Raw genomic sequence first — 11,509 nt, 5'->3', positions numbered from 1 at the left:
AAATTTTAAAAAAATTAACGATAAGTTTGAATATAAGCTATAAGATGTCTATAGACAATTTTTGTCCATCCTCCATCATAACACTCTTCTATATTGGCCCATGGCCCGATGAAAGATGTCTATAGACAATTTTTGTCCATCCTCCATCATGGCACTCTTCTATACTGGCTCGCATATGGCTGGATGAGCGTCTCTTGAGGGACGCCACTGTGCTTGTCATAGCGTGAGGGTCACAACCTGCTCTTCATAGTATGGTTGTTGTCATTGTCATGGCGTGAGGGTCACAACCTACTCTCTTCATAGTATGGTTGTTGTCATTGTCATGGCGTGAGAGTCACAACCTACTCTCTTCATAGTATGGTTGTTGTCATTGTCATGACGTGAGAGTCACAACCTACTCTCTTCATAGTATGGCGTGAGGGTCACAACCTACTTTGTGCGTGAGGATCACAACCTACTCTGTATGGGTGTTGTCATGACGTGAGGGTCACAGCCTATTCTCTTCCTACTATGGTTGTGACATCCCTTCCTACTATGGTTGTGACATCCTTCCCCACTTAACTTAGTCATCGTCCTCAATGACTTATTCGGGTCACAATCATATTACAGATAGTGACCGAAAAAAATTAATTTTTTTCATAAATATTAAACGTGTTAATACTACTCTTAAAATTAAACATGATAGTATTTTTTAACATATTAAAAATTTGAAGATATTTTAATTTTTTTTAATAGTAAATACAATTATTTTAATTTTAAAAGATAAAAAATAAAAATAAAGTAAATGAAAAATTTTAAATTTTAAAATATTTTTGGATGTATTTCCGTATTTTTTTTTAACAAATAACGCTAATTGTATTTTTTAACCTTTAAAAGTATTAACAATAAACACAATGTTTTAATTTAACACTGATCAATAGTTTCATTACGAGACATCTTATGGTGTCTGTTTAGCTATAATAGCGATTGTTGTCAATTGCATCGTGTTAATCGAGATAGGCAGACAAATTCAAATACTTTTGTTCGTTTGTCGTGTCCTTCCATCTTGCCCTACAAACTACACAGCTAATATTTCTCCTTCCCTTGCTTCGTTTCCACCTCGAGAAACAATCATCATGAACGAGATTTCGACATGTCGTACAAGCCACAACCCGATCGTCCTTCTTTAGATCATCCAAACAAACAGGACATGCAGTCCCATCTTCAATATCTACAATAGGTACACAAGAAGTCCTTTCTTTTACCTGAAAGAATTGTTGATGAAATACTCTACGTAGACTAATTTCAGCAAGCGATTCCGCCATAACAGGTGCAGTAAGCAAACGATTCAATTGACACGGTCGAAGCGTTCTCCGCCAAAGACATACATCATCCAGTGACACACCCAGAGCTCGAATGTAAACAAATAACATGTGTTTGCAAGGCGTAATACGATCGGGGCAAGTGCACGAGGGGGTAGAGGATAGAGACACAATGTAGACATTGCCTGTGGCTCCCAAGACAAAGAACGAAGAATCAGAGCGGTGTAGGAGACGGAGGTGATGGTGGAGAGCTCGAACAATCCGGGCAGTCATAGCTTGGGAGGGCTCGAACCAAGGAAGACGAGGACGGGGGCGGTCCGGTGCAGATGAAGTCGAAGCAACAGACTCCATGAGAATTTGAAAGGCAATTCCAAGTACCACATACATATATAAGGGAAGGTAAACCACACGATTCTTTGTGTAGCTTTGAGGGAAACGATGGGTAAGTTTGGTGGCGGAGAGAAGGGAAAGTGTGCGGAGAATTCATAGGCTTAGCTTGCTTGGTTAGTAATGGCGGTGGGCTACAAGGCACGCAATAACCAAATTACCAGCGCCTTAGGCTGCAAAAAGAACAGATTCTTGATTCCAATCTCTACCCATTCAAGATCCTGTTAGGTGCAGTTCATATCTCAAAACAATTTATGATCATCAACCAAGATCTATACAAACAATGTAGAGATCAAAACTGGAAACTAGGGGGAATCAGATGAATCTTAACGATTAAGAACACGTGTTCGTGTTCATCGTTAAACATCAGAAACGGTGCATAATTTTCATGTAGAACGAAAAGGCACACGTGCTGTTATATGTTTGTCATCAGCCCAGATCACAATTTCAAAAGATCTAACAACTTTCATGATCGTTTTCGGAGGGCTTTTATCGAACTTTAAAAGAACAATTTTGCAGGCATGGGTTATTTTACTAGGACTGTTAGACGAACACGACTCTCCACAATGGTATGATATTGTCCACTTTGAGCATAAGCTCTCATGGCTTTGCTTTGGGCTTCCCCAAAAGGCCTCATACCAATGAAGTTAGTATTCCTCACTTATAAACCCATGATCATTCCCTAAATTAGCCGATGTGGGACTTCCATCATCCAACACCTCCCCTCGAACAAAGTGCGCCTCCCCTTAATCGAGGCTCGACTCCTTTGGAGTCTTAGTCATTTNATGGTATCAGAGCCATGCCCTAAACTTAGTCGTGCCAATAGATTGGTAAATCCTCAAATTCTCAAATATCGAACAAAGAATTCCAAAAGAAAAGGAGCCAAGCCCCTCCTCGAAGGCAGTCAAAAATGACTAAGACTCCAAAGGAGTCGAGCCTCGATTAAGGGGAGGCGCACTTTGTTCGAGGGGAGGTGTTGGATGATGGAAGTCCCACATCGGCTAATTTAGGGAATGATCATGGGTTTATAAGTGAGGAATACTAACTTCATTGGTATGAGGCCTTTTGGGGAAGCCCAAAGCAAAGCCATGAGAGCTTATGCTCAAAGTGGACAATATCATACCATTGTGGAGAGTCGTGTTCGTCTAACAAAGACAATAAACTTTACGCTATAGATGGCGGTAATCAAGATGTAATCGAGGTATTACGAAACAGCAACCATTGATTTTCATCTGCCTAAGATTCTCATCAATCAGAAATCAAACCCCATAATGAAACAGTCATGTGTTGAGTTATAAGATGCTAATATGTATCGTAACCGTCAAAGAAACCGATCATACGTCAAAGAATCATCACCAAGATGACAAACTACGCAGGAAAATGAAGTTAACATCTCAGTAAAACATCAATGTACCTTCGAGCTGAAAAATCTGAAGTGCACGGTGTACGTGAACAGACGACGGTTGAATATTTCTTGAAATCCAGTATCGAGCCAAGACGAGTCGGGAGATTACGAAGTTGTTGATATATAATTCAGATACCTGCAGTCGATAACGGAAACAGAATGAGTAACAAAGATTATCCAATTCTTTCACTCTGGAACTCTACAATAAAAAAAATGTTCTTCATTGCCTCCATGTTCAGTTCAAGAAACCATTCTCTAATGGCAATCAAAGATTAATAACCACAAAGTCTATGCCGAAGTATTTAGCTTCAAGAAAAATACAAAAGCGAAGTAGAGTAGAATGGTTCGAGGAACTGCACCGTCGCTACTGATGGCACTCGGAAACCCGATGGCAGCTGTTCTTCTGGTTCCGAAAAAGGGAACCGGGTGTAATTGACAGCCATCCCAGTGTTGACAAACAATATTAGTAACCCTAGTAGATATCCACAAAAATAACGAATAGGCACGAGCCATAAATCATCGGCTAACTAATGATTGTATAGATAGAAAATCGACTAAAAAGTATCGCTTAAAGGTGTAAAATTGATATCTTCCAGGTTCAGACATTTAATATCCTCAGTTCCAAAAAGGTAAGACATAAGGATCTAAGTACAAGTAAAAGGGATATGAATATCGAGTGCCCACGGATGCTTTATAATCGTAACTGCACGATGGCCTACGTTGTGCACATGCCTTCAGTCAAGAACTAGTTCTCAAGACTATACAAATCCTTTAAGAAATTGGTAAAATCATCCAAACCTCAGGAACATGAAAGATCTAACTTTAGTTCATACTTGAATAACATGAATGAAAGCCAGAGCATAGGTGTCGGTATCTGATGCTACACGATGTCGACGTAATGAACAGTTAAGCTACACGAACTCCATTAGCCACAGTCAATTGTTTGTCTTAAAAATTCATATCCGCCCGAGAGGAGCACCATCTGTTAAAAATTGCAGGCTCTAGGTGGCATCGACTTAGGGGTAGTAGTTCACGAAACAGTTCGGCCATAGCAAATCGATGCAATATAAAGATTCTTTGCCCATTTCTCCTGCATAAACACAACAGAAACAAAAATCTTCAGAAATATAACAATATTAAGCAAAATTATAAAGTCGAATGTATGTTTGCATGGCAAACCTTGACGTGTGTACTAGGAAAGGCAGATGTCCGAAGCGTTTCTTGCGTTTCATCGGTAGGCTTTCTCCTAGGCACACTCAAAACAAGAGCAGCCTGGTCCAAAGTTGCAGCAGTCGATGTGATGCGGTAACCACTATCCCACCTGCGGTGAACACCTTCACTAGGATATAGGAAATCTAGTTCCACCACCTGTGAAGTGATAAGAAGTCAAAACCGATGTCGAATCGCTTCAATTGTCATGCAATAGAAAACCTATTAGCCTAATACCTGGTCAGAAAATCCTGCACCGCGTGACATGACAATTGCCCATCTACTGCCGGCAGTGGCCATGGCAGTAACATAAAATCCCTCCCTCCATTTCTTATTTATCCACTTGAAGGGAAATGAATCGCTGACTTTATAAGATTGCTGAAGGTACTGAGTCCCTGCATTAAAGTTATATTTAAGTATAAGAAGCGACACACCCACACGCACAGTATGCAACCGTCTTTTCTAGTAGCCATTTAGAATATATTGTATTACGACTAACCTTTGGACATTACTACCAATGAGCTCCCATTATTAGCTCCTGCTATTGCACTGATGTAATAGTTTTTCTCCCACTGTTCCATGATCCAGTCCTAAGTAAACAAACGTGAACGTTATCGGCTGTTTAACAAACAATAGCACATGCTCTGTTGATAAGCAATAGAGTAGTTTTATGTGTAATCCCACCATCCCACATTGGTTGGGGAGGAGAACGAAACACCCTTTATAAGGGTGTGGAAACCTTTCCCTAGCAGACGCGTTTTAACCCCTTGAGGGAAACCCAAAGAGGACAATATCTGCTAGCGGTGGGTCTGGGCCGTTACATTTTCACAATTCATTGATCCAATGAGAAACAAACATGAAGGTGTAATCTCGCATGTCGAGTATCCAAGATAATTTATTTTCTTCTTCATGGAAAAAGGAACCAACCTTGTGAAGAAAGCATGGCGAGAGTTCGTAAACTTGAGCGGTAAATCCAGTTCCAGCGTCCATAATAAGGGCCCAAAGATTCGAACATGAAGCAACGCAACTAATAAATAAACCATCTTCGTTTCCTTTCTCAATGTGCTGAGAGAGCCTCATATCAGCAACGTTATAGTGATATCTACATCAGGATAACTTAATCAATAACACGTCGTTGTAAATGAGCTTCATCTTAAATTCAAGTGCAGACCTTTGCTTCATTGGTTTACGGGCATTATAAACACTAATCCATTGAGTTGCAGGCATCCCCATTCGAACCTTCTTCTTTGGTTGTTCGTCATCTTCATCCTCCATGGATAGCCTTCCTCTCTTCTGCCCAACCTGAAAAATAAGCTTCACATAACAGATAACGTTTTAGATAATATTCACGTTCAAAGTTTCCAACCAAAAAGTACCATTGATAAACACATAAATGCAATCAAGGAAACATGAGTACTTTCTGTGCACCATCTGTGTTAATTGGATGGATATCTGGATTTGGACCGACGATCCCATCAAAGAGGGAGATGTATCTAGCATAGTTCGGCTCTTCGTCAAATTTCAAATTCACAACATATTCAACAAACTGCCTAAAAGGCTGTGGGCAAAAACAGCACAATGTTTCAGAGGAAGTAGACATCTTCTTCTTGGACACAAGGAATCCTTTATTTTCTCCCTGGAGAAAAAAACATACTTAGAATTCATATTAATATATCTTCTGTTTGCACAAAGAGTTAATCTCCATCAGCCCTGAGAAGAAACAGACCTGATATCCTTGCCAAGGCAGACGACCACGAAGAAGAAAAACAAGAGTGTAAGCAAGCGATTCCAAATCATCTCTCCGACTAGCAGTTCTGCCAAGATGCGCATGAACACTAGCATACCGAACTGTTCCCCTAAAAGATGTGAAAAAGAGTTGTTTAAGGGTCTCTAAATGTTAAATAGATGCATGCAACTATCATATAAAACATACAGCTTTCATACCGGAAAACGTCTGGCCGTTGATCATACTCAACATGTTGACCAGTTGAACTATCACGCCACTTCGTTGCTATAAGGTGAATCAATAAAATGGTAAGGTGTTTCATATGTATAAACAATAATATTCCATTAGATGGAAAATGTAAAAAAATAAATAAAACCGAGGGAGAGAAATACCTAAACCAAGATCTACAAGAAACAACTTCTTCTCTTCTGGGGTTCCAGGAGGGCCTAGCAAAAAATTTTCAGGCTTCACGTCACCATGCACGTACCTGTCGGAGACATTAGAGAGCAGAGATATAATTACAAGAATACAACANCTGCTATTGCACTGATGTAATAGTTTTTCTCCCACTGTTCCATGATCCAGTCCTAAGTAAACAAACGTGAACGTTATCGGCTGTTTAACAAACAATAGCACATGCTCTGTTGATAAGCAATAGAGTAGTTTTATGTGTAATCCCACCATCCCACATTGGTTGGGGAGGAGAACGAAACACCCTTTATAAGGGTGTGGAAACCTTTCCCTAGCAGACGCGTTTTAACCCCTTGAGGGAAACCCAAAGAGGACAATATCTGCTAGCGGTGGGTCTGGGCCGTTACATTTTCACAATTCATTGATCCAATGAGAAACAAACATGAAGGTGTAATCTCGCATGTCGAGTATCCAAGATAATTTATTTTCTTCTTCATGGAAAAAGGAACCAACCTTGTGAAGAAAGCATGGCGAGAGTTCGTAAACTTGAGCGGTAAATCCAGTTCCAGCGTCCATAATAAGGGCCCAAAGATTCGAACATGAAGCAACGCAACTAATAAATAAACCATCTTCGTTTCCTTTCTCAATGTGCTGAGAGAGCCTCATATCAGCAACGTTATAGTGATATCTACATCAGGATAACTTAATCAATAACACGTCGTTGTAAATGAGCTTCATCTTAAATTCAAGTGCAGACCTTTGCTTCATTGGTTTACGGGCATTATAAACACTAATCCATTGAGTTGCAGGCATCCCCATTCGAACCTTCTTCTTTGGTTGTTCGTCATCTTCATCCTCCATGGATAGCCTTCCTCTCTTCTGCCCAACCTGAAAAATAAGCTTCACATAACAGATAACGTTTTAGATAATATTCACGTTCAAAGTTTCCAACCAAAAAGTACCATTGATAAACACATAAATGCAATCAAGGAAACATGAGTACTTTCTGTGCACCATCTGTGTTAATTGGATGGATATCTGGATTTGGACCGACGATCCCATCAAAGAGGGAGATGTATCTAGCATAGTTCGGCTCTTCGTCAAATTTCAAATTCACAACATATTCAACAAACTGCCTAAAAGGCTGTGGGCAAAAACAGCACAATGTTTCAGAGGAAGTAGACATCTTCTTCTTGGACACAAGGAATCCTTTATTTTCTCCCTGGAGAAAAAAACATACTTAGAATTCATATTAATATATCTTCTGTTTGCACAAAGAGTTAATCTCCATCAGCCCTGAGAAGAAACAGACCTGATATCCTTGCCAAGGCAGACGACCACGAAGAAGAAAAACAAGAGTGTAAGCAAGCGATTCCAAATCATCTCTCCGACTAGCAGTTCTGCCAAGATGCGCATGAACACTAGCATACCGAACTGTTCCCCTAAAAGATGTGAAAAAGAGTTGTTTAAGGGTCTCTAAATGTTAAATAGATGCATGCAACTATCATATAAAACATACAGCTTTCATACCGGAAAACGTCTGGCCGTTGATCATACTCAACATGTTGACCAGTTGAACTATCACGCCACTTCGTTGCTATAAGGTGAATCAATAAAATGGTAAGGTGTTTCATATGTATAAACAATAATATTCCATTAGATGGAAAATGTAAAAAAATAAATAAAACCGAGGGAGAGAAATACCTAAACCAAGATCTACAAGAAACAACTTCTTCTCTTCTGGGGTTCCAGGAGGGCCTAGCAAAAAATTTTCAGGCTTCACGTCACCATGCACGTACCTGTCGGAGACATTAGAGAGCAGAGATATAATTACAAGAATACAACAAAATCATTCATGAGCCTGTGAATAAGCTAACTATGTAAAAATAGTCCAGCTTAGCTATAGTAGATGCAAAAATCACACATCATAACTGTCATGATGTTTGAACACAGATCTGCAATATAGTCTTAACATGTTCCTTCACTACGACAGCATCCTCGGACCCATGTAACTTTCCCGTCCCTCCATAAGAAACAAGGAAGCCCTAGCAGCAAAGCTTCAGAAGCTGCTATGGGTGGGAAATGAACCAAAAGGCGTAGGAGGCCTAAAATGTCAATCCAAAAATGACTACATTGAGTTTCTTCCTATTTGATTCCCATGGCAATCTAATCACACGACGTTGAACCACAAACCTTTTTTATCGATCATCACTATAAGAAGAATACAGAATAAAGGCCTTACCCTCTAGAATGCATCTTCTCTAATATGGAGATTGCCTCGATTGCGATGCATGCAACCATTTCAATCGACATCCTGAGATTCAAATAATGAAGTAGACATTAACATGCAATAAATCTGCACAAATGATCAAATTATACTACGAACTTACGTGTGAGCATTGTTGTTCCAGACATCCCAAAGACTAGGTCCAAGCATGTCCATAACCTATATCCAAAGTATATTCATTCACAACACAACTAAAATAATGATGCATATCTCTGACGCCCTTTTAGGCTTTAACCGTCTTAAAAGTAAACAAAACAAAACGTACCATGACATAGTAGTCACCTTGCCGACCCTTGTAATGAACTCTTGGCACACCATGGCTACCACCTAGTGCACTGAAGAGCCAAGAGTGAAGTGATTAGAACACGTATAAATGTATGTAATATAACATACCTATTCGACACTAAAACATATCAAGCAAGAACTGTGAAGAGAATTACTTGTAAACCTGCCACTCATAGGGAGGTCCATAGTTGCACCCTTTACTACTTCTATGCTCAAATTTTAAGGCTATCTGAAATTTGGACAGATCACACGAGAAGTTGGTAACGTGAAACGAGTAATCAGTAAACATTACAGATAAGGATATCATACCTCTACAGCTCCAGAGCCAGATCTTTCATTCAAGCTCGTGGGACCCATGCGTCGACCCACATACACCTGTCCAAAACCTCCTTTTCCTAGTTTTCTTTCTACTTTATATAATGGAGAGCCGCCAACCTGAACCTGTTGCATTCAGAAGAACATAAAATATGAAAAACAGAAGCTAAAAAGACCACAACTGCAACTTTGAACGAGACTCACGGAGCGTTAATCCTATATATAATATTTCTCTATTATTGTCCAAATGAAGGGAGAAAAAACGAACACAATATTTCAACAGCCATCGTATCACTTTCGGATCATTACAGCATAAAATGAAACATCAACAAAACAAAGACAAGTAAGAGCTAATAAAGTCAATACAATCACTAGGAGAACACAGAAAGGTATGCTAATAAATAAAACCACAAACGAAAAGATCGAAGTAGAACAACAATCATTTCCATTCAAAGTATTCGACTTTCATAATCGGATCCTTCCAGCTCCACATATTAGAAGTAGAAACAAGGATATTAGCTGAAAAACAAAGATCAAATACATAGACAGTGTCAAAATCAAGCACAATAGCAAATCCCCATTTATTCATTACTGACATTTCTTTAACTCCAAAGATATGAAAGCCTCTCAACTATGCTGCAATCTCAAACAAGGCCATGTCTAAAAGCTGCATCAGCTCATAATTAACAAGTCCAGCTGAAATCACTTGGGGTTCCCCAACAATAGTTCACACATTTCTCAAATCGTCAAAACATACATGAAATCCAAGAAATTTACATATGGGAACAGGGAGATAGAATCAAAACCCCAATTTCCGTTCCCTAATCCTTTCCCAATCATCAACACAAAGCCATCAATTCAAGAAACGTCAGAAAAAAGCCTCACCTTCTCCGGAAGAGGAGCGGCCGTGCTTTCATCCTCAGCTTTAGGACCTTTATCGCCGTTCCGTCCTCCACTATCGAACTCATCCATGGCTTTAACACCAACCTCCAGTAGCTCTTTGTCCTTCCCAACTTCACCTTCGCTAGTTTCAAGACCGATTCCAGGGTTCACAATCTCCCTCTCACCATCGGCGTCGATCGCGTCGTTCCCCCCCTTAATACACTTCTCTCCGCCGCGCTTAGCAGGTTTTCCACGGTGGCGTGTTCTGACAGTTAGCTTAACGGGTGTTTGGTGCACAATCGGGATTGGGTCTTCAGATACCCGGCTCCTCCGTGACTTTCTACGGAGCTCAGGCATCGTACAGGTGGTGGTCCATGAAGGGCGACAAAGTTCGCCGGAGAAGAAGCCTCAGGAATCATCGACGGTCATCGAACCCCCAAATTTCAAATTGATAGCAGAAAATGTGTGGAAATCGGAGTACCGGGCACAAGGATAGCTCAGCCGGAGATCTTTGCCGGCGCTAAATCAAAGAGAAAGATTGGAAGGGTCAGTTGATTTTCAGTACAGAGAAGCAGGATGACTAAGGAGAGAGAGAAAGACAGAGAGAGAGCTTAGCCTTTGTTTATGCAGCATACTCTACTTATTTATTTATTTATTTATTTTCCTATTTTTTTCTTTAATTTAACTCTTTAAAAAAAATATATATTAAATACTTGAGACAATAATAAAAGAAAAATAATTATTTTTTTTTTTAATTTTTTAGTACAATAATAAAAAATTAATTAGTGAAACTAATTTTCGTTCGGGTTTCTCCTAGATATAGAGTTGTTCGTAATTACAGTGAAAAGTCTATTTTACCCTTATAATTAACATGAAATTATGTTATTAAAGAATTTAGAAAATAAAAAATAAATGCATATTTTTCAGGCTATCCCAACCAATGACGATGTTTCACTTATATAATATTGTCAATTAGTAATTGAAAGACGAGGTCATTAATTTCCTTAAATTGTTGAATAATTACTCCCAATGGTTATTCGATCGTGATCTCATATACGTGTCCCAGTCATATTTTAACGGTTTTTGTCAAGCATGACTATTGATTTAGAATGCAAACTCGTCCCGTTTGTAGCTTAATGAATTGGACCAATCCATGAACATGTCGCCTACATGACTTTAACTAACCCTAAAATGGACTGGTCTCACGGGCCAAGGTCGACCCTTTTATGGGACATGGTTTACCTATATGGGGTCGCCCAAATGGTCTTTAACCGACCTATATTGACCTTTGGTCTAATCAG

General features: G+C 39.5%; 2 protein-coding genes across 2 annotated transcripts; both read right to left on the bottom strand.

The window, feature by feature from the left end:
• Positions 1-839: 839 nt before the first annotated feature.
• LOC111798460 (mitogen-activated protein kinase kinase kinase 1-like) lies at positions 840-3,437 on the bottom strand. Its single transcript, XM_023681620.1, has 2 exons — positions 3,103-3,437; positions 840-1,909 (listed from the first exon to the last, which is right to left on the bottom strand). Exon 2 carries the CDS (start codon positions 1,686-1,688, stop codon positions 987-989), a length of 702 nt encoding a protein of 233 aa, XP_023537388.1. The 5' UTR covers positions 1,689-1,909; positions 3,103-3,437; the 3' UTR covers positions 840-986.
• A 206-nt stretch (positions 3,438-3,643) lies between these two features.
• Positions 3,644-10,837, bottom strand: LOC111798462 (casein kinase 1-like protein HD16). Its single transcript, XM_023681621.1, has 16 exons — positions 10,212-10,837; positions 9,321-9,452; positions 9,167-9,240; positions 8,992-9,061; positions 8,830-8,885; positions 8,682-8,753; positions 8,144-8,238; positions 7,970-8,036; positions 7,752-7,881; positions 7,443-7,661; positions 7,197-7,339; positions 6,953-7,127; positions 4,802-4,892; positions 4,540-4,697; positions 4,273-4,461; positions 3,644-4,183 (listed from the first exon to the last, which is right to left on the bottom strand). The coding sequence occupies exons 1-16, from the start codon at positions 10,563-10,565 to the stop codon at positions 4,124-4,126; spliced, it is 2,085 nt and encodes a 694-aa protein (XP_023537389.1). The 5' UTR covers positions 10,566-10,837; the 3' UTR covers positions 3,644-4,123.
• Positions 10,838-11,509: the final 672 nt, after the last annotated feature.

This window comes from Cucurbita pepo, chromosome LG07, assembly GCF_002806865.2.
Source record: "Cucurbita pepo subsp. pepo cultivar mu-cu-16 chromosome LG07, ASM280686v2, whole genome shotgun sequence".
In the NCBI taxonomy this organism is placed as follows: domain Eukaryota; kingdom Viridiplantae; phylum Streptophyta; class Magnoliopsida; order Cucurbitales; family Cucurbitaceae; genus Cucurbita; species Cucurbita pepo.
The sequence above is the reverse complement of the archived record's forward strand: the minus strand, read 5'-3'. Positions and strand labels throughout refer to the sequence as shown.

Coding starts and splice junctions, on each gene's coding strand:
- LOC111798460 (XM_023681620.1), bottom strand. CDS start 1,688: ATGTATGTGGTACTTGGAATTGCCTTTCAAATTCTCATGGAGTCTGTT.
- LOC111798462 (XM_023681621.1), bottom strand. CDS start 10,565: ATGCCTGAGCTCCGTAGAAAGTCACGGAGGAGCCGGGTATCTGAAGAC. Junction 9,241..9,320: donor CTGGCTCTGGAGCTGTAGAG/GTATGATATCCT, acceptor TCCAAATTTCAG/ATAGCCTTAAAATTTGAGCA. Junction 7,662..7,751: donor TGCCTTGGCAAGGATATCAG/GTCTGTTTCTTC, acceptor TTTTTTCTCCAG/GGAGAAAATAAAGGATTCCT.